The following is a 23,583-nucleotide window of genomic DNA, read 5'->3' as shown; positions in this document are numbered from 1 at the left end:
GTCGGGGCGAGCACGCGACCCTGCTTGACACCACTGCTTATTTGGAACGGGTCAGACAGTGCTCCATTGCAGCACACTGTGCTGTACATGTCCTTGTGAAAGGATTCGACAGTGGCCAGTAATTTCAGGGGGCAGCCTATCTTCCTCAGACGTGTGAACAGTCCGTTCCTGCTCACTAGACCAAAGGCCTTTGTCAGATCAATGAAGGCAAGGTGGAGTGGTTGATTTTGCTCACAGCAATTTTCCTGCAACTGTCTAATGGAGAATATCATGTCGATGATAGATCTGCCTTCCCTAAACCCGCACTGTGACTCTGGGTATGTGCGTGCTGCCAGAACTTGCAATCGGGTCAGGATGACTCTTGCAAAGGTTTTGCCGACAATGCTGAGCAGAGAGATGCCCCGGTAGCTGTTACAGTCGCTGTGGTCGCCCTTGTTCTTGTAAAGGGTCACGATCCTCGCATCTCGCATGACCTGTGGTACAGAGCCCTCCCTCCAGCACATGCAGAATAATTTGTGCAGCTCCTGAAGCAATGCTGCTTTCCCGCATTTGATGACCTCAGGGGGTATCCCGTCCTCTCCTGGGACCTTTCCATCAAACTGTCTATGACCCTGCTCAGCTCTTCTTCAGTTGGCTCTGCATCCAGCTCTTCCCTGACAGACAGCTCTTGAACAGCACTCAGGGCTGCTTTTGATACAACGGTCTGCGTGGAGTATAACTCCAGGTAGTGCTCTACCCGTCTCTCCGTCTGCTTTCATTGATCAATGATGTTCTCTCCTGTCTTGGACTTCAGGGGGGTGGTTTTGGAGGCGATTGGACCAGCTGCCTTCTTGATGCCCGCGTACATGCTGCCCGTGTTTCCAGAGTCTGCTGCAGACTGTATGCTCTGACTCAGATTCAGCCAGTAGTCGTTGGCGCAGCGCCAAGCTGTCTGCTGACACTTCCAGCACCAGACAAAAAGAAAAATTAAGAGGAAGATGCCAGCTCTTCAGATTGCAAGCTGGAATGTAAGGACAATGTGTCCAGATTTTAACAGAGATCCACAGTCAATGGACGACCTACGAAAGTCTGCCGTAATTGACAGAGAACAAAGCCATCTTAACATTGACGGTGCTGCTCTGCAAGAGACAGGGCTGCCAGAAGAGGGATTTCTGCGGGAAAATAACTACACGTTCTGCTGTCAAGGGAAGAGCTCAGAGAGGTATGGCCGTACAGAAGCTACGAGGCAGATGCCAAGTGGAAACAATGTGCACGATGCAGACTACCAGTCAGGGATGGCAGTGTTTGGAAGAAAGGAGCAGAGAAATGAGGACTGCATGTAAGGTTTTCATTTTAGTATTCAAATGTGTTTCAAACGTTGGTCTTTACACCGTACAGGTCACTAATCATGATTTGCAGAGAAAAGCGCTTTTTGAATTATATTATCATTATTACTGTTATCATTATTGTAGTAGCTGTAGTAGTAGTAGTAGTAGTAGTAGTAGTTTAATTCAACGTCATTTACCACCCGTTATTATCGTAATACTGGACGAATATTGAATTGTGTGCGTGTACGCAAGCGCGCGTGAATGTTCGTGTTGCATAAGATTATAATGCACATGTGTATGTTGTGGAAGGGGTCAGTGAAGTGACCACTGTGTGTGACCACTGTGTGTCCAGCTGGTTTCAGGTACGTGGAGGTGGGAACGGACGTGGTCTATGCAATGAACACATCCGGACACGTCCTCACTCGAGAAGGAATTAACAGTACAAAGTGTGTATTATTCCGTGTCTTTTGGCTTATTCGTGTAGTGACAGAGACGGAGGGGGAGGGGGGGGGCAGAAAGAAAGGAGACTGAGTGAGAGAGACGGGGGGGGTGGGGGGGTGGGGGGATGGGGTGTGGAGAGAGAGAGAGGGAAAGGGAGAAAGATACAGACACAAAGGGGGGAGGGAGGAGAGAGAGAGAGAGAGATAGAGAGAGAGAGAGAGAGATGGGGGGGATGGGTAGGGAGATTGAGAGATTGGAGAAAGAGAGAGTGAGAGACAGAGGAGAGTGACTAGAGAAAAGAGTGGAGGGCAGATGAACAAGAACGGTTATTCTTAACCGTTTTATTTGACAAAGGCTTATGGGGCCCATCATTCAAAGGGGGACATGGTACACAGAGTGGACGTGAACAGGCAATATCAAATACAATATTAAAGAAAAAAAAGTATATTGATCCACTTAATCAGTGTAGTTGTGAGGGAGAGAGACAGGGAGAGAGAGAGGGAGTTCAGTTCAGATCAGTTCAGTTCAGTTCAGTTCAGCTACTCAAGGAGGCATCACTGCGTTCGGTCAAATCCATAAACGCTGCACTGATGCCTGACCAATGGTGTAAACTGACACGCTTAGACAGACAGACAGACAGATAGGGAGAGAGAGAGAGAGAGAGAGACGAGAGAGAGACCGAGAGAGAGATAGAGAGAGAGAGAGACCGAGAGAGAGAGAGAGAACTGAACACTGAACAGAGAGAAGACAAGACAAAATTCTTTATTTTCGAGGATAATAGATAAGCACTGGCGCGCTTTTTTTCAAACAGGGTCTACACTACACAATACTACATTATTTATGTTATTGCATGCGCTACACAATGCTACATATAGTAATAGAATGCGAACACAATACTACATAAAGCCATAAGCATGGTAATGATAACACACACACACACACACACACACACACACACACACACACACACACACACACACAGAGAGAGAGAGAGAGAGAGAGAGGCACAAGCATGCTATTCATAAACGACATTGGAGAAAAACAAATACCACAGAGAACACATGCATTCACAGAAACATACTCTCTCTCTCTCTCTCTCTCTCTCTCTCACGCACACTTACACACACACATAAGCACACAATGTGTATGTTAACAAATACTATACTGATGTGAATATGAAATAATAGGTCTAATAGAAATAGACAGAGAGAGAGGAAGACAAAGAGACAGATAGAGAGAAAGACAGAGAGAGAGGAGAGATAGACAAATAGATAGATAGAAACTACAGTCAAGGTCTTTCAACTGTGTCTGAAGTGCCCACTGGACGCTGTTTTGCCTCTGGAAAACGAGTGGAGGTCTTCATGATACAGTCTATAGCTAGTAAGAACGGGAAAGGCGACTACATGCATCCTTGTCTCACTCCTGTCTTTATTTTGAGGGCTTCGGTTGGTTGCCGGCCATGGACCACTCTGCGGGTCATCCCTTCATAGATGAGTTTTGGATGATATTCGTGACCCCTGGAATATCGTACTGTCTCGGCAGCTTCCAGATGGACTGTCCACACTGTTGAATGCCTTCTCGTAGTCAATGAAGCTGACAGAAACTGTTCCAGCAACTGTCCCAGGATAATGCGCAGCGTTGCTATCTCGTCAGCGCACGATCTGTCCTTGCAAATGTCAGAATTAATATAGTCATTTACTTAATTGATTGAATGACCTATTCAGTGACACTTTGGCTGATCGATGGATGGATCAATGGATTGACTGGCTCTGTCAGCCCAACAGGAACACACTGGGTGCCGATCAATGTTCGACAGATTTTTTACACTGTGAGTCCTGCGGGCCAAATATGGGGACTTGTACCTTCTACTTCCGTCATCTACGATCCTAATGGTGAGTATGTTCCTTCTTTAGATGTGTTTATGTGTGTTTGTTGTGTGTGTGTGTGTGTGTGTGTGTGTGTGTGTGTGTGTGTGTGTGTGTGTGTGTGTGTGTGTGTGTTTGTGTGTGTGTGTGTGTACGGGACTGTATGTTCGTTCGTTCTTTTAACGTCTATCCACATTTGTGATTTTAGACGAAAATCCACCATCTCCCCCATCCCACCCATGCCTTAAATCATCACTACCTTCCCTGTGTAAACGAAATAGCATAAACCAACTAGTCAACCAGTAGAATTACAACAAAGAGCCAAATGGGCTCCAAATTGAACTATTTCAAACACATGTTGATTATCATATAAGACATTTCTAATGGAAACAAATGGAACTGCAGATTTTGTAAATGACACAGGTGAATATGGTTTTAACTGTTCACATTTATGGATGATATGCACAGGGGTGATTTCATTGCCGCAAATGCAAGCCACATTAGAAGTATATTTGGTTTTATGGCATCCAGTCGTGGTCTGTACATTAAACTGCTGAATCTTATGCTACTATGATGTAGTTGTTGTTTTTTAAAGAAAACACGCGATCAATTTTGTGCGAAATACTTTCAGTATTTTCTCCGTCAGGGTTAGTTTATTGACTTGGTTCCAGCAAGTTTTCTCCAGTAGAAAATAAACTTCTTGTAATGAATATGGAATTCGAATTTCTATGGCATTGGACATGTTCATTGCGCCTTTTTTTTCGCACACCGATCCACCCACTCATTTCCACAATCCCTTCGTGAGAAGGGATCCAACAAAAGTTAATCTTTGTACCACGGATGGTCAAAACCTGAATTACATGACGATTTTCTGTTACGAGTTCTCCTCTTATCTTCAAAATAACAGATTTCAATGCTTGTAATACAGATTTAGAATCGACACAAAATAACACTTGAAATGTGGTGATGGGAAGAGATAGTAAGTGATTTGATCCCATTAATGTAGACATAAGTTCTGCTGTGAATATAGAAAAATCTTTACCAATATGATAGTACTTCTCTACTTTTAATGACGGAATTATAAATGCTGCCTCTGCCTGAACCATCCGTATATACTTTAAGGTGATTGGATAATTTTCTTGAATGTGAGATTTAACAAAAGCAGGGAGAGCAGGGCCTTCAGCTTTCTTTAAATCTCGGTAATTAATGTCAATGTTGCCTTCTCCATCTCCCATTTAGGTATTATGTATGATAACTGAGGGGCAATTTGATTTGGGTTCACTCCTGATGTTTCAAATATGTCCAGAGGACAGGCTAATCTTCCTTGGGGATTTCAATGCCCGCGTCGGCGTGGACTTCTCCTCGTGGCCAAAAGTCCTAGGACAGCACAGCACTGGCAAGTGCAACTCCAACGGACTGCTTTTGCTCTCGCTCTGTGTGCAGCATGGACTGACCATAACCAATACCCTCTTCCAACAAGTGGACAAGTACAAGAACACATGGATGCATCCCCGCTCCAAACAATGGCACATGCTGGACAATGTGATTGTCCGGCAGAGGGACAGAGGTGATGTTTCCATTACACGCTGCATGAGAGGAGCAGTCTGTTGGTCGGACCATCGCCTGGTATGCAGCAAGATGAACATCAGACTTGCATGCAAGCTCCAACCAGCCATGCAGAAACCCCCTAGGAAGCTGAACATCCACCACCTCCCTATCACCAAGGACGTGCTGCAGCAGAAAATCCAAGTAACTCTCCAAGAAATTCCTGCATCGACTGATGTAGAAGAGGTATGGAGCACCTTTAGAGATGCTGTGTATACAGCAGCAGCTGATACACTCGGCTTTGTACAGAGGAGCCACAAAGACTGGTTTGACGAGAACGACTCTGGAATCTCCAAGCTCCTGAACACACTGCATATACGGCATCAGGATCACATTTCCGGTAAAGACTGCCAGAGGAAGGAGCACCAGTTCTTGCAAACCAAGCAACTCGTACAGAAAAGGCTGCGTGAGATGAAGAACACCTGGTGGGATAGAAAGTCCGAAGAGCTTCAGTCCGCTGCTGATGCTCACGACATGAAGACCTTCCATGATGGTCTCCAAGCTGTGTATGGGCCGAGAGTCACAGGATCAACCCCTGTCCGAGCCTCAGACCAGACCACCCTCCTGAAAGACAAGAAAGACATCCTTGCCCGCTGGGCAGAGCACTTCAACACCCTCCTCAACAGTGAATCGTCCGCATCTGACGAGGCAATTGCAGCCCTCCCACAGCTACCAGTCAATGACTCGCTAGCTGCCCCTCCCACCAAGGTCGTGACCCAGAAGGCCCTGAAGCTGACAACGTCAGGAAAAGCACCAGGAGCAGATGGAATCCAGGCTGATATCTACAAGTATGAGGTGAGGTGCTGACAGACAAGCTGACCACCCTGTTCCAGTCTATCTGGGAGAGAGGGGAGATCCCCCAGGATTTCAAGGATGCTTCAATTGTCCACATTTACAAACGGAAGAGACAAAACATCCTGCGATAACCACCGTGGAATCTCTCTCCTCCGCATCGCCGGCAAGATATTCGCCCGCATCATACTGAACAGACTGACTGACCATGTCTCCAACACAGTCATCCCTGAAGCACAGTGCGGCTTCCGCTCAGGCAGGGGAACATGTGACATGGTGTTTGCCGTACGCCAGATGCAAGAGAAGTGCCGTGAGCAGAACAGGGAGCTCCACATGGTCTTTGTAGACCTGACTAAGGCCTTTGACACGGTGAACCGCCATGGTCTGTGAAAGATCCTCCTAAAGTTCGGCTGCCCAGACAGCCAAATCCAGCTGATTGCGTCTTTCCACGATGGCATGCTGGCGAGAGTACAGGAAAATACTGACATGTCGGAATCGTTCCGTGTGGTAAATGAAGTGAAGCAGGGCTGCGTCTTGGCACCCACACTGTTCTCTATTCTCTTCTCTGCTATGCTGATTGACGCCTTCCAAGACCGCGATCGGGGCATCTACATTCAGTTTCGCACAGATGGCAAACTTTTCAACTTGCGGCGACTCCATGCCAGGTCCAGGGTGTTTGAGGCACTGATGAGAGAGTTCCTCTTCGCTGATGACTGCGCACTTGCTGCACACATCCATGAGGACATGCAGTTCATTATGGACAGGTTCTCAACCTCCTGCAGGTGCTTTGGACTCTCCATCAGCCTCAGCAAGACCGAGTCCATGTACCAACCGGCTAGCTCACAGAACGCCAGTGCCTCCCCCCCACCTGCAATCAAGATCGATGACACAGAGATCAGGTCAGTCGACAAGTTTTGCTACGTGGGCACCCTATGCAGCGACGGAGCCCTTGATGCAGAAGTGACGCTGCGCATCGCCAAGGCCAGCTCAGCCTTTGGCAGACTCAACAACAGGCTGTGGAACAACAAAGGAATCAGGCTCAGCACCAAGATGAAAACCTACAGAGCTGTTGTGCTGACCACCTTGTTGTACTGCTGTGAAACATGGACGATGTATCGCCGTCACATTCAACAACTTGAGCAGTTTCACCAGAGATGCCTACGAAAGATCCTCGGCATAAAGTGGCAAGACAGGGTCTCCAACCTCCAGGTCCTAGAGAGGAGCGGCCTGCCCAGCATCGAAAGCCTGCTGATCCAGTGCCAGCTACGCTGGACAGGACACGTTGTCCGCATGACAGACAGCAGGATCCCGAAGATGCTTTTGTATGGCCAGCTGAAGGAAGGCCACCGTGAACTTGGAAGACCTGTACAAGCGTTTCAAGGACACCTTGAAGACAAACCTCAAAGCCTGTGACATAGACATCGCTTCCTGGGAAACTGATGCCATTGACCGCTCTCGCTGGAGGATGCTGTGCTCTAGTGGCATAAAGACGTTTGAAAACAAGAGAACGCTGAGCGAAGGAAGCAGGGCTCAACTTCTGGAGACGTTTTCCATTGCAACACCTGTGGGAAGTGCTGCGCATCCAGAATCGGCCTCTTCTCCCACATGAGGACACACACCGACAGATAAGCCTGCCTGCCTACTCATCCGTCGGACCGACGGGAGACTCCATCATCAATGTCCCTGGGTTGTAAACAGAACCATGCATGATTTTTTCTGGCTGTAGAGTCCAACCATGTTCTGATATATAGCTAGCCAGCTTATTTAGTTCTTCTTGATACAGCCTATTTGCATAATCTATCGATCTAAGAGGGGTATTATCTTCTTTTTTTTTCTTTTTTTTTTTTTGTCCCGGACAAAAAAAATCATTATGACAATTCAGAATACATATAGATGAAAAAAAATAAAAACAACAACAGATCTATGTAAGTCGTTATATTTATATATTATAGTCCCTTACACAATCAACTCAAAGCGAGGCAATAATCAATATCCGGCGTTCCATACTTATGTCATTGTAATCAATAGCAATTATGGAGTAAATCACCCGTACAAGAAAAAACATACAATTTTCAGTACCTTCTGTACTCAGTTTGTCCTTCCTTTTTTTTTTTTTTTTAATACAAAATGTTGCTTCTACATCATCCTTCAAGAGAATATCAGCACGAGCTTGTTCCTCTCCTCACTCAGTATATCAGGTGGAATGCTCTGGGGCAACTTTGTTTTCTTCTAAATGTATATCTAATGTTCGAACGAAGGCTTTTATTCTTTTCATAACTGTTGCATAGGTTAGAAAATTAGTTCGAATATGGTATTTATTAATGAAATCAGTATACGTCATCAAACTTCCATCTTCATTGCACAGGTGAGCAATGGAGCAAGCAGTTTTATTAATCTATTTGTTCTGCCTTACTGACAAGTTTATATTCAGTTTATCATTAAAACATTGGTTCTGCTCATGTTTCAGCTTGATTTGTGGGGTTAACTTTGTCAAAGAAATGTTTATATATGCTTGAAATGTCTCTTTCCCAAATAAATTGTGATTTGCACTGAGCAAACTATCTGGTCCAATTTTTCTAAGTTGTATGTCTTTGGATGCATAAAAACAGAACCGATTTTCACTTATGATTTGTAGTTTTTAGTTTTCTTTTCCAACTTATTTAATTTTTAAAGCATGCATAAAGCAAGTTGAATCTGAAAATCCTATTCCTCCCTCCCCTATTCTTTTTCTTGCTACCTTTCTACTAATACGGTCTTGTTTTGGATTCCATACAAATTTTAAGCTAAGTTCATGTAATGCTTGCACTAATTCATCTGGTTGGTTAGGTAAAAGTATCCATAGATATATGATTTTTGATAGGATTAGAGATTGTACAACTGCTATTCCACCTAGTGATGTTTGAATTCTTTTGATCCAAACTTTGTACATTTCTTTAATTAATTTACATAAACTTTGAGTCTAATGTATAGTTTCGCAGTCTGTAAGGTCAGCAGTTAGCCATATTCCAGATTTGTGTGTGTGTGTGTGTGGGGGGGGGGGGGGGGTGTATGTGTGTGTGTGTGTGTGTGTGTGTGTGTGTGTGTGTGTGTGTTTATTTCTGAGGGCTCCATTCCAATTTAAGATGCTGAATATACTTTTTTGTTGATTTTCTTTCTCTTCCTAACCAGATAGCTGATGTTTTCTCATAATTCATATTTATCCGTGATATCTTACCAAAACTGTTTAACACTCTGATTGTGTCTTCAAAGGAATGTTCACCCCCATTTTGTTAATTCTGAACATCATCGGCAAATTGTGCTATTGTGTGTTCAGTCTGGTTAAGAGATATAGCAGATCAAATTTGTCTTCTTCAAACTGCTCAAACCATGACAAACATTCAAGCGTCTGTGAACAGAATTAAATGTGCCTTTTACAATGTACGTTTCATGACGAATACACACACTTTATTATTGTATTGTATAATATTGTATTTCTCTTTTTTGTCACAACAGATTTCTCTGTGTGAAATTCGGGCTGCTCTCCCCAGGTAGAGCCTGCCTGCAGTTTTATTTGTTTTTCCTACTGAAGTGGATTTTTCTACAGAATTCTACAGACAACCCTTTTGTTCCGTGGGTTCTTTTACGTGCGCTAAGTGCATGCTGCACACGGGACCTTGGTTTATCGTCTCATCCGAATGACTAGCGTCCAGACCACCACTCAAGGTCTAGAGGAGGGGGATAATATTGACGACTGTACCCTGAGTTCGAACCAATGCTCTCAGATTCTCTCGCTTCCTAGGCGGACGCGTACTTCGGTACAGAGATTTGCTTTTTGGTAGCAGCTCGTGTCCAACTTAAAAACAAATGAAATAAAATGAATGAACAATGAAAACAAACTAGATACGAATCTCATGCACCTCCACTGCGGTCAACCAAACCGAATTCCATATCTTCCACATTATCAGCCACAGCTGACCTGACTGCCACAGCTTACCTGACTGCCACAGCTTACCTGACTGCCACAGATTACCTGACTGCCACAGCTGACCTGACTGCCACATCATTCATTCATGCCTGTGCATGCTTAATTTATGTGTTCATAATTTTTTGTTTCTGTTCAATTCTTTCTTCCTCTTCTCCCTCCTCCTATCTTCTTCCTAACCACCACCACCACCACCACCATCATTGTCATCGTCATCACCACCACCACCACCATCATCATCCTCACCATCCTCACCATCATCATGACAACCACCACAATCACCATCATCACCGTCATCATCCATCATCCATCATCACAATCATCATCATCACCATCACCATGGAGTGAGTGCGGACTAGTCGCCTGACAGGCAGGCTCTTTTGCTCTCTGAAGTTTTTAGTGGTTGTTTTATTTCCTGCGTTTTAAGTCGTGTTTATATCTGTCAGACTACTTGGTGATGGACATACCTTTAATGTGGTGGTTTTATCCTGTTCCATGTGTTTTTAAACTGTTCGTTTGGACATGTTTGCTTTGGGCTTCAGTTTCCTATCGCCGTCCACCATTGCTGGAGTATGGCCAACGCACACAGCGTTCAGTGCAAAACATCAACACTGCACGCGCCTCGCCATTCAAGTCCACTCGGCACCAATTGCTTACATTGGGACGGCGCACACACACTCTTTTATCTCAGATGTGATACGACGTCTCAAAGACTTGAACATTGGCTACAACCTCCCCCGTAAAAAAACGATCTTGTCAGGGGGGGTGGGGGTGGGGGTGGGGAGTACGGAAAAGGAAAATATACGTGTCGTTCAAGGTAGAACCAACATTTCAAATCCCGAACCACACATGATTCATAAGGTGAGTGTAAATTCTTTCAGTCTTATTCATATAATCCCCGTGAAGAATCTACAGTCAACCGATTTACCCTCTCACCCGTCATATCTAAAACTGATGTGTGTGAACGTTCAGTCATGCAGACAGAAGGCCGCTTTTACTCACGATGTGATTGTTGACCATGCTTTTGACATTGCCATACTGACTGCGACCTGGTTGTATGAGCAGGGAGACGAATCATATATAGCGCAGCTTACGCCACAAGGGTCATTCATTCATTCATTATGCCCATCGCTCCTGGTGGAGCACAGGCCATCGACGACCCCTCGCCATCGCACTTTGTTCTGGGCTGTTCTGGCCATTCCAGTCCAGTTGGTCCCTTGCTGCTTCAGCTCTGAGGGTGCAAACTGAAATCATTCCCTAGACAAGTTAGGAAGGGAGGAGGTATTGCAACCATTATGAGAAGCCATGTTCAGGATATCTGTACATTCAAACCCCTCGATTTTCATCATTTGAGAGTGTAGCATTAAGGGTTGAGTGCAATAATTCCGCATAGTATATGCATATATAGACCCCCACCTAGTCGACACAATAAATGTAACACCCAGACTTTTATTACTGTTTTCTAATCTTCTGGATAAATACAACCTAGAAGCAGGAGACTTAGTTTTAACTGGCGATTTTAACCTTCATTATGAACAGACCAGCAGTTCAGATATAATACAGTTGCATACTCTACTTCACGACCAAGGGTTAAAACAGCTAATATGTGAACCAACCCATAAACATGGTCACACTCTAGACTGGCTTGTGGTTCGAGAGAACATTTACACCCCACAGTTTAAGGTCATAGACTTGGCTCTTGCTGATCACATGGCATTTTTTTCTGACATCCCTTTTAGGAGACTGAAGCGACCAAAACGTTTGTTACATCACGGAACACAAAGATGATTAACCTTGAGGTATTCCAGGCTGACATTAAAATCCTTCATGGATGGAATTGACTCAAGCTCATCTCCACTGACAACATACAACACCGGCCTCCGTCAGATACTGGATAAGCATGCCCCTCTCTCCTCTGACAAAATACAACACTGACCTCCGTCAGATACTGGACAAGCATGCCCCTCTCTCCACTCGCCTTGTTACTGACCGTCCCTCTGCTCCCTGGATGACTGATGAACTGAGGGCCGCCAAGCGTCGAGTACGACTGGCCGAGCACGTCTGGTGCTCCAACAAACTGACTGTCTCGAGACAGATCTATGCCAAGGAACGAAAAAAACTGAATGACATGCAGACAGCTGCAAAGCGTCAACATTTCAGCGCCTCCATCAGTCAGTGTTCCACGTCCAAACAGCTCTATGCTGTATCAAACCAGCTCATTGGCAAAAATAGAGAACTGTTGCTGTCAAAAAACATTCCTCCTCAGGATCTCCCTGATGCTTTTAGTAATTATTTTAATGACAAAATTGTAAACATCCAACAAGAACTGGATGCTAGCCCACCAGAGGACGGATTTTTAATGATTTTAAAGGAAATTTAATGACATGTTTTAGACCTGTCTCTGAAAAAGCTGTAAGAGATTTTATTCTGAAATCTCCAAGTACGGACTGTGACTATGATCCATTGCCACTAACCTTTTGAAATTATGTCTTGATGACCTTGTCCCTTTGATCACCAGAATTATTAATCATTCTCTAGAGTCAGGCATTGTTGATGATTGTCTTAAATTGGCCATTGTCACCCCTCTTTTGAAAAAGCACAATTTGGAATCATTGAAAAAGTTGTGTTACATCAGCTCCAGGAACATCTTGATGAAAACGGTCTGTTTGAAACTTGTCAGTCAGCTTATCGGAAAAGCCATAGCACAGAAACAGCCCTTCGTTCGGTCACAGACAGTCTCCTCTCAAACACAGACAAAAGACTTACATCTGTAGTGGCATTTTTAGATATGTGAGCAGCATTTGATATAATTGACCACCAAATTCTTATCAATCGTCTTAGCATTACCTTCGCATTAAATCTACTGCTTTAAAATGGTTTTCTTCATATCTTTCAAATCGTCAACTCAAGGTTAAAGTAAAACATAGCACCTCTAAAGTCATTCCTCTTGTGTTTGGTGTCCCTCAGGGATCAGTCTTAGGGCCTATCTTGTTCACTTTGTACACTCAGCCTTTGTCTGACATCTTCAAAAGGCACTCATTTGGTTACCATAAATATGCACATGACACAGTATTACAAAAAGCCGCTCCTCCATCTGATTTTAAAACAGTCATTACTGAACTGGAAGCTTGTGTAGCTGATGTAAAAACATGGATAGACAAAACCAAGCTAAAGCTCAATGGAGACAAAACCGAACTCTTAGCCGTAGGAGACTTAACTCGTCTTAAGGCAGCAGAAAAGGACCCAGTCACGTTTGGCCCTGCCTTCAGTAGCATTTCAAACATCAGCCAAATACCTGGGTATATATCTCGATCAAACCTCGATCATGTAATTTTCATCTCCAAAGGCAAGCCTCAGTCAGACCCTACACAACAGTGAAAAATATGGCCCAGATGGTTTCCTCTTTTGTCCTGTCCAGACTGGATTACTGCAATTCCACTCTTGCAGGTTTACCATCTTCCTTCATCAACAGATTACAGAAAATTCAGAACAATGCTGCACGACTGGTTCTCGCCAAAACGAAATCTGGTCATGTTACACCTCTGCTGAATCGGTTACACTGGCTTCCAGTTGAGTCCCGCATTCACTATAAGTTAGCAACACTCTTCCATTGTATCTCTCCTCTGTATTGGAAACATATGAACTGCACAGAACATTAAGATCCAGTTTTGAAAAGCTGCAGGACTAATCTGAAATGCGCTGGAAATAGGTCAGAGCTCAGGTGCCCCAAGTGTGGAACTCTCTACCTTCTTCTCTTAGAAATTCCTCTGATCTGCATTGCTTTAAGTCAGATCTGAAAACTTCCCATTTCCGTAAGCATTTTTATTCTGGGCGGAATGGCTAAACCAAGGTATGCTTGTTGGCAAGTATCTTTGTGCTAGTATTTTTGTAGTCCTGTTTTAATGCATTGTGTATTTTATGTACTTTCGGTCTTAGATGTGTGTGTGTGTGTGTGTGTGTGTGTGCGTGCGTGCGTATATGTGCTTGTGAGGCTACAGTGCTGTGGTACGCGTGTGTATGTGTGTAGGCATGTTAGTATGTCCGAACAGAATTCTATGTTAGAAAATAAGAAATATTTTAATGCTTATGGAATTTTGTTTTTAGTGCAGTTGATATTTAATGTCAGTGTGTGTGTGTCTGTAAGGGGGGGACATTTATGTGTGGGTGGGGGTGGGGTTGGGGGTGGGGGGTGAGTGTGTGCGTGTGTGTGTTTGGGTGTGTGTGTGTGTGTTCTATGAAATGCATTTTGTTTTAATCTAAGCCTTATTTACTTCATAACTTTTATAATCTTTAGTGTGCTTTTGCATTCATATGAACACACTGGATGTTTTCCATTGTCAGATAGTGCTTGATACGTTTTTAAGGCATGTTTATAGTCAACTATGATGTAAGGCGCTTTGAACAGCATTGGTGCTGGATATCGCGCTATAGAAAAATATGTATTTTTCTTTTTCTTCTTCTTCTTATTATTATTACCATCACCACCATTATCACCATCATCATCATCACCATCAACATCATCACCATCATCGCCATCATCATCACCACCACCACCATCATCATCATCAACTTCTTCTTAACCATCATCATCATCATCGTCATAATCATAATCAACGTCTTCTTGATCACCATCGTCATCATCAACTTCTTCTTGACCACCAACATTGTGATAATCATCATCAACTTCTTTTTCTTCGTCAGGACCCCCGAACCCGTCAGGGCCGGTGATTGGGACCGGATACTTTTTTATCACAGCGGGCATGTCGGGCTTGTGGGCAGTGAGCATGACCAAGGAGGTGCGCTACAGACACAACACCTATGGGCAGTTCGACGCGGGAGGAAGCTCCTGGACAGTGGTGAGCAGTCCTGTGCGTTCTGGTTATCACGTGACCCTTGTACTTAGTGAACAGACCGCGTTCTCATTGGCGCAGACTGAATGCAACTCTGACGTCATCACTGCCAGGAGCCGACCCGTTTCTCAGCTTCGGGAGAGCGCCAGTGGTGTCGTCTGCTGTCGTTGCTTTCTGGTCTGAGCCACACTCAACTCTGGTGAACGGGGTGGACTGAACAAGCTATTTCTTCAGAAAGGTCTAAGGTTTAAAACAAATGTATGCATGCCAGAAGAAGCTACAAGTTACTGGTGTAACAGGTCAGATCTTACCCTGGCCAGATCTTACCCCCGTAAGAACTGGCCTAGGCCAGAGTTTACCCCCATAAGAACTGGCCTAGGCCAGAGTTTATCCCCGTAAGAACTGGCCTGGGGTACGTCTTGTAATGTTTGGCCACGGCCAGTTTATATCTCCTGGGCCATTTCTTACCCCCTCTCTTTTTCTCTGAAATACATTGATATTTGAAGAGTGCCAACATTAACATTAGAATGAAGGGTATGTGAACTGTGAGGAATATATTTCACACAGTAGTTATTACCAACGGGCTTTTATTCAAAACTGGAAAGTTATCAATGAACTTGTTGCTTGGACAAAACTGTTTTATTTGCAATTGAAATTTTCGATATGGAACACCTGTTTTAATTGATATTATCTTTGAACATGAAGTTCGTTCCTAGAGACGTTCAGTCGTTCTGATGTACAGTGACTGCTTTTGGTGAATTATGCTTAGTAATCTTGATTTGGAAATAGAAAGAGGGAGACGTAGTGGCACACCACGAGAGTTTGCAAGGTTTGTAATATGGCTGTGATTGGGGAGAGTTCTATCTTATAATGGAATGCACAAAGTATAATGACTTCCGAAACAAGCGTGTGCATGAAAAAATATTTGTCTCCGAAGTCGTTTTCATTTTTGTTTGTTTGTTTTTTCATGGGAAGCAGATGGAATTTGTTAGCTATAACTACGTTTATCAAATTTGCACATTGAAATGCTAATTGTTATTTGAAACATATTTGCGTTTTCTTATTAAGTTATAGTGTTGAGTATTTGAATGTCTTCTTTTGGGTGTAAAAGTGTCATTTGATAGCAGCTCCTCCATAAGCAACAGGAGTGAAAGGATGAACAAAACTTTAAACGATCCTTTTTTTTTAAAGATAATGAACAGGGAAGAAAGAAGAAACTGAGAAGAGAAACAAGAAAGAAAAAGAATGTACTGAAGAAAGGTATCTTCACTAAAAAAATCAGAGAGCAAGAACAGAGACAAAGAACACACACACACACACACACACACACACACACACACACACACACACACACACCCTTTGTTGTGTCTATAAACCTTTCATTCACGGTTTTTATGACATCTGATTCTGATTCTGATTTTGATTCACACACACACACACACACACATACACACACGCGCGCGCGCGCTCCATGAAATGATGGTTTAGCGGTTTATTTTGCAGATGATTTGGGGGGTCAGCTTTATGTTCCCCTAGGTCCATGTTCCCCAGAATTTTCCTTCAGCCAGCTACAAGTTCTTACATGACTATATTCCCCCAGGTCTATGTCCACGGGTCTGTGTTCCCCTAAATTTACGTTATCTGGGTCTTTGTTCCCCCAGGTCTTTGTTCTCCCAGTCTATATTCCCCTAGGTCGATAATCCCCCCAAAACGTTTCTGGTTGGTCTGTGTTCACCCAGGTCTATATTACTCCAGGTCTATGTTCCCCCAGGTCTGTATACCCCCCAAGTCTATATTCCTCTAAAAATATGTTTGTTTAATCATACATACACTTTTGGGTGCTTGTCAGCAGTGGTCAGCAATAGTCAATGGTCAGCAGTCAGTAGTGGTCGGTGGTGGTCACCAGTCAGTGGTGGACAGTGGTGGTCTGTTGCGGTCAGTAGTGGTCAGTCATGCTCACTGATAGTAGTATGTAGTGGTCAATGGTCGTCAACAGTGGTCAGTGATCTGCAGTGGTCAATGGTGGTCAGCAGTAGTCAGTAGTTGTCCGCGGTTAATGGTGGTCAATGGTGGTCAGTAGTGGTCCATATATAGTGGTCAGTGGTGGCCAATAGTGCTCTGTGATTGTGGTCAGCAGTAGTCAGTGGTAGTCAGCGGTCAGCAGTGGATAGTAATAGGCAATGGTGGTTATTAGTGGACAGTGATGTCAGTGGTTAGCAGAAGTCAGTGGTCAGTGGTGGGCAGCAGTGGTCAGTTGTCAGAAGTGGTCAGTGGTCAGAACTGGTTAGTGGTCAGAAGCGGTCAGCAGTCGTCAGTAGTGGTCAGAGGTCAATAGTCATAAGTGGTCAGTATATAGTGGTCAGTGGTTGGTTCTGGTCGGTCAGTGGTTAGCGGTTGTAAGTGATCAGTAGTGCTAGTAGTCAGTGGTGGTCAATGGTGGTCAGCTTTCAGTAGTGGTCAGTGTTGCTCAGCAGTGGTCAGTAGTGGTCAGCATTAGTCAGTGGTCACCAGTGGTCAGTGGTCAATAATGGTTAGTGGTCAGTATATGGTGGCCAGCAGTGGTCACTAGTGGTCAATGGTTAGCGGCGATCAGCAGTAGTCAGTGGTCAGTGGTGGGCAGCAGTGGATAGCGGTCAGCAGTGGTCAGTAGTAGTTAGTGGACTGTAGTGGTCAGTAGTGGTAAGCAGTGGTCACTGGGTAGTGGTTGTCAGTGACCAGCAGTGGTCAGTTTGCAGTTAATAAAATCAAAAACAAAAAACCAGGACGTCTTGATAATGCACAAATGTGACAAAACAACGCAATCTGAACAATTTGACGTAGTGGTCAGCAGTGGCAAGTACTGGTCAGTAATGACCAACAGTATAGTGAAATCCTGCTAATATGTTGCAATATTGCACACAATGTGATGCAAGCTGAACTCTGATAGTGGTCAGCAGTGGTCAGCAGTGGTCATACATCTTCAAAGACAATGTACAAATGCGACAACGTAATGCAGTCTGAGCACTCTTGAACTGTGGTCAACCATGGTCAGCTGTGGGGGAACATAGACCTGGGGGAACTTAGACCTAGGGGATATAGACCTGGGAGAACTTAGACCTGGGGAAACAGCCATGCTCCCCTGCACTGCATGCCAACTAGGTCACTGTTAACCTCTCTGATGCCTGAAAGTGAGCATGATGTGAGCGGGCGTGGCATGGCACGTGAAGGACATTACGAGTATGTCTGTGGGTGGGTGGTGGTGGTGGTGTGTGTGTGTTTGTCTGTGTGTGTGAACATAGACGCTAGCGTCATAAACAGGATTGCTTAAGTCAGCGCCGCCGTTTGGAGACTCCGTGAGAACGTCTGGGAGCGGAGACAACTCAGCTCTACCACTAAGCTGAAGGTCTACTCTGCAGTGGTCCTTACCACCCTCCTTTACGCCAGCGAGACCTGGACTGTCTACAGCAGACACGTCAAACAGCTCAACCTGAGCTGTTTCTGCAGCCTCCTCCACATCAGGTGGCAGGACAAAGTCGCCGACACGGAAGTCCTGGAACGAGCTGGCCTCTGCAGCGTCTAAACCCTTCTGCAGAATGTCCAAGCCAAGTGGGCTGGACATGTGAGAATGTCAGACAGCCGACTGTCTAATCAGCTGCTGTGTCAGGGCAAGCGCTTAGTTGGAGGACAGAAGAAACGCCTCAAAGCGTCCCTCAAAGTCCTGGGCGTCGATATCAACACTTGGGAGACACTTGCTCTGGACCGCCCAGCTTGACACAGCATAATCACCACAGAAGCCAGGCGCATCACTGAGGTACAACGAAAGCGTGCTGTGCGCAAGGCCCGAGCAGCATCCACTGCCACAACAGCATCCACTCACTTGTGTCCCACATGTGGGCGAGACTTCAGGGCCCGGATTGGCCTCACCAGTCACCTCTGGACACACACACACACACACACACACACACACACACACACACACACAATCTTCCATCTGACTCTTGAAGCCATGGTCATCTTCGAATCCGAAGGACGAACATCATCACATCACTTTTTTGCATTAATTGCAAAGTGGCTTGAGCGTTGGAATGAGTTATATACATTCCCTTTATTATTATTATTATTATTATTATTATTGTTGTTGTTGTTGTTGTTGTTGTTAGTATTAGTATTGTTATCATAATCATCACCATCATCATTATCATCATGTGTTTTATGTGTAAATGTGATACAGACTGGTTGGGTGAGCGAAGTGCACACAGGGGGTATATTCCAGCCAGGGGGGGATAAGAAATGGCCTATGCAGGGATAAGATCTGGCCTGTTACACCGGGTACACATGTACACATTCCAGAGAAGCCACACCATGTCCGAGATAAGACTGTGCACATCAAAGAAGCCACACATTGTCAGGTGTAAATCAGCGCACCACACAGAAGCCACACATTGTCAGGTGTAAATCAGCGCACCACACAGAAGCCACACATTGTCAGGTGTAAATCAGCGCACCACACAGAAGCCACACATTGTCAGGTGTAAATCAGCGCACCACACAGAAGTCAAACCAAACAAGAAGCAACGCCGTGAAACGTGATCCAGTGCACTGCAATGCGATACAATCAACACGGTGGCTGTTGCTGAACAGCTGACAGAGGCAAAACAGGAACGACACAAAAAGGAACAGCAGTGGATCACGTCTGAGCCTCCTGTCTTCACAACCAGCATGCCCACTCTCTCAAACATCGAGTGCCACAGCTTGCGACGGACGCTAATAGAACCCTCTCCTCCTCAAAGATCTTTCAAACCACACACGTAAAGAACATTTGTGTCATGAACTCTCTCCTAGGAAAGACACAGTAAAGAACATTTGTCATGAACTCTCTCCTAGGAAAGACACAGTAAAGAACATTTGTGTCATGAACTCTCTCCTAGGAAAGACACAGGCCATTGCTCTGCCAACTGTGTTCTCAACAGCTGGACTGCCTGTTCAATTTTCCCTTTTCGTTTGTGTCAAGATGAAGACCGTTTGTGTCAAGATGAAGACCGTTTGTGTCAAGATGAACACCGTTTGTGTCAAGATGAAGACCGTTTGTGTCAAGATGAAGACGACCGTTTGTGTCAAGATGAACACCGTTTGTGTCAAGATGAACACCGTTTGTGTCAAGATGAACACCGTTTGTGTCAAGATGAAGACCGTTTGTGCCAAGAGGAAGAAGACCGTTTATGCCAAGAGGAAGAAGACCGTTTGTGCCAAGATGAACACCGTTTGTGTCAAGATGAAGACCGTTTGTGTCAAGATGAAGACCGTTTGTGTCAAGATGAAGACGACTGTTTGTGTCAAGATGAAGACGACCGTTTGTGTCAAGATGAACACCGTTTGTGTCAAGATGAAGACCGTTTGTGCCAAGAGGAAGAAGACCGTTTGTGTCAAGATGAACACCGTTTGTGTCAAGATGAACACCGTTTGTGTCAAGATGAAGACCGTTTGTGCCAAGAGGAAGAAGACCGTTTGTGTCAAGATGAAGACCGTTTGTGTCAAGATGAACACCGTTTGTGTCAAGATGAACACCGTTTGTGTCAAGATGAACACCGTTTCCGTGAATCTTGATAAATTACAGCCACTGGCTATCCTCATTCAAATGACACTTTTTTTCTGGTGAGCCTCTGGATTCACTTCAGTATATCAGTGCAGACAGCAGGGAAATTTTTCTTGATTCTCCCCCTAAAACTTGTGAACTTGACTCAAATATATTTCACCTTCTGCTTGAACGTCGTAATGGTAATTAACAGTATGCTACCCACACTGTTAATTCCTTCTGTTTTGTTGTGTCGTCCCGAACATTGAAAAGTCAGTACTTGTCCACCCTTTGCTTGCCTTAAGAACCACAGACCTGTTTCTAAATTATCGTCCCTGTCAAAACTGATTTGAAAGAGTTGTGTTGGCCCAACTTCATGACCATCTGAAAGCCTGAAACCCATTTGATCCACACATGTTTGCAGATCACAGCACAGATACTGCTCTCTTCAAGTTGCAAAGGATCTTCTCAAATCGCTGGACGATGACAGAACTTCTGTTCATTCTCCTCTGGATCTACCAGCCGCATTTGATACAACTGACTATGAAATCCTTCTGTCTAAACGGCAACACTCTGTCGACATTCGAGGTGTAAAATCTTACATCAGTGAACCTGGACAGAAAGTAATAGTAAATGACTTCTGTTTACTTGAAACATTCTTGGAAAACAAGGTTCTGTGTTGGGACCTATCTTTTGCGCGCGCGTGCGTGTGTGTGTGGTATGTATGTATCCATGTCTGTGAGTAGGATTCTGTGTACCGGTATGTTCATGCGTTCGTGCTGGCTGGCATGTAAGTGCGTATATAATATTTACTCAAAATACACGTGAATTCATCCAGAACCCATTTTTCAATTTTTTTTTTCCTTAATTGTCTTAAAATATGTTTGTTTAATGATGAATTTTCAAATCAAATCATCGATCCATATTATTTCAACGGGAGCTGGGCTTGAAATGAACATGCATGGCTATTAATGTCATTGTGATTGTCATTATCATTCTCTCTCTCTCTCTCTCTCTCTCTCTCTCTCTCTCTGTGTCAATCTCAAAGTATGTTCATGTTGTCACACTCTGTGCCTACAGGTTCCGGAGAAGAATATGTCATTCCTATCTGCGGCCTATGCCAACGTGTTCGGCATCGCGGATGGCCAGCTGTACGTCAGAAAGGGAATGTCTCTGGCCAACCCCACGGGAAACAGGTGGATACTCATCAGAAGTGACACAGACCTGAGGGTGGTGGATGCTGTGCACGACTTTGTCTGGGCCATCAAGGGGGACTACTCTGTATGGATCACCTACTTCTCTCGTCGCTGTTAGGAACGGTCCCTCTGACTGACGTCATCAGGAGACAAAGAGAGGGAAGGAAAGATAAGAAGGCACCGATACAAAGAGATAAAGAAGGCACCAATACAAAGAGATAAAGAAGGCACCGATACAAAGATAAAGAAGGCACCAATACAAAGAGAAATTAAACGTTGAGACAAAGATGTCACAAACATTTGGCTGGAAGTGTGTCAAAAACAACAACAAACGAAACAAACATGTCTGACGGTGTGTACATAAGATGTGAACAGACTGAAAGAACAGAGAAATAGACAGATAAACAAAACGAAGAAATAAACACTGGGAAAACGGATGATGATGAACAAGATCTGATGCCTAGTTGGCGTAGAAAAGCACTAATGCAGAATGTCTTCAGATGTAAGAGAACTTTCAAAGGACAGTTTTATTCATGCCAATGATATTCATTATGATATCGGTGTCAGCAAGAAAATTGAAACAAACACATGGACGATAACATAATATATTTCAATAAGGACACTGGACTGTAAGATCATGTGTTAATTTCCTAATCACTTTGAACAGTAAATATATTTTGACCAGTCAAAGAAGAAAACATACTGCTTATCTGGCCAGTCGTAAAAGTGAAAGCATGTTGACGATTCTAGCCGTCGTCAAGAGAAAGATGTTTATCGGGCAGTTGTAAAGTGAAGACGAAATGTCGTATGGCGTGGTGCAATACTGCAGTCGTGGGAACGTGAATGGCTTGGTCATTGCTATGGCCGACACTGTTGGTCAACATGAATTAAATTTTATCATCAGAAAACGCACGTGTGTGTGTGTGTGTGTGTGTGTGTGTGTGTGTGTGTGTGTGTGTGCGCGCGCGCGCGCCAGCCAGGTTCGCTTAACGCGGCCAATAATTTATCCACTTTAATTATTTCTTGTCGTTAGTGTCCCAATCACCCAAGCCCCATTTATTTTTAAACCTAATATTTCATAAATGTGGTTACTTGGTCCAGAATAAACTGGAAGACTGGTGGCAGTCATTTAAATGGGTCACCTGGTCACCTGGTCCACAATGAAAAGGAAGACTGGTGGCAGTCATTTAAATGGGTCACCTGGTCACCTGGTCCACAATAAACAGGAAGACTGGTGGCAGTCATTTAAATGGGTCACCTGGTTACCTGGTCCACAATGAACAGGAAGACTGGTGGCAGTCATTTAAATGGGTCACCGAGTCACCTGGTCCACAATGAACAGGAAGACTGGTGGCAGTCATTTAAATGGGTCACCTGGTCCACAATGAACAGGAAGGCTGGTGGCAGTCATTTGAATGGGTCACCTGGTCCACAATGAACAGGAAGACTGGTGGCAGTCATTTAAATGGGTCACCTGGTCACCTGGTCCACAATGAACAGGAAGACTGGTGGCAGTCATTTAAATGGGTCACCTGGTTACCTGGTCCGCAATGAACAGGAAGACTGGTGGCAGTCATTTAAATGGGTCACTGAGTCACCTGGTCCACAATGAACAGGAAGGCTGGTGGCAGTCATTTAAATGGGTCACCTGGTCCACAATGAACAGGAAGACTGGTGGCAGTCATTTAAATGGGTCACCTGGTCACCTGGTCCACAATGAACAGGAACGCTGGTGGCAGTCATTTTATTGGGTCACCTGGTTACCTGGTCCACAGTGAACAGGAAGACAGGTGGCAGTCATTTAAATGGGTCACCTTGTCCACAATGAACGGGACGACTTGTGGCAGTCATTTACATGGGTCACCTGGTTAACTGGTCCACAATGAACAGGAAGACAAGTGGAAGTCATTTAAATGGGTCACCTGGTTACCTGGTCCACAATGAACAGGAAGACTGGTGGCAGTCATTTAAATAGGTCACCTGGTTACCTGGTCCACAGTGAACAGGAAGACTGG

At 44.5% G+C, this 23,583-nt stretch overlaps 1 protein-coding gene across 1 annotated transcript in view; it reads left to right on the top strand.

Moving 5' to 3' along the window:
• Nucleotides 1–22,480, top strand: part of LOC143286620 (perivitellin-2 31 kDa subunit-like) — a 37,623-nt gene extending 15,143 nt beyond the window's left edge. The window contains exons 3-6 of the mRNA XM_076594262.1: nt 1,660–1,753; nt 3,525–3,640; nt 14,673–14,827; nt 21,453–22,480. Of these exons, the coding sequence (XP_076450377.1) occupies nt 1,660–1,753; nt 3,525–3,640; nt 14,673–14,827; nt 21,453–21,686 (599 nt within the window). The 3' untranslated portion in view covers nt 21,687–22,480. The remainder of the gene's footprint in view (nt 1–1,659; nt 1,754–3,524; nt 3,641–14,672; nt 14,828–21,452) is intronic.
• Nucleotides 22,481–23,583: the final 1,103 nt, after the last annotated feature.

Source organism: Babylonia areolata, chromosome 10 (assembly GCF_041734735.1).
Source record: "Babylonia areolata isolate BAREFJ2019XMU chromosome 10, ASM4173473v1, whole genome shotgun sequence".
Taxonomy (NCBI): domain Eukaryota; kingdom Metazoa; phylum Mollusca; class Gastropoda; order Neogastropoda; family Buccinidae; genus Babylonia; species Babylonia areolata.
This window is presented reverse-complemented; position numbering and strand designations above follow the sequence as displayed.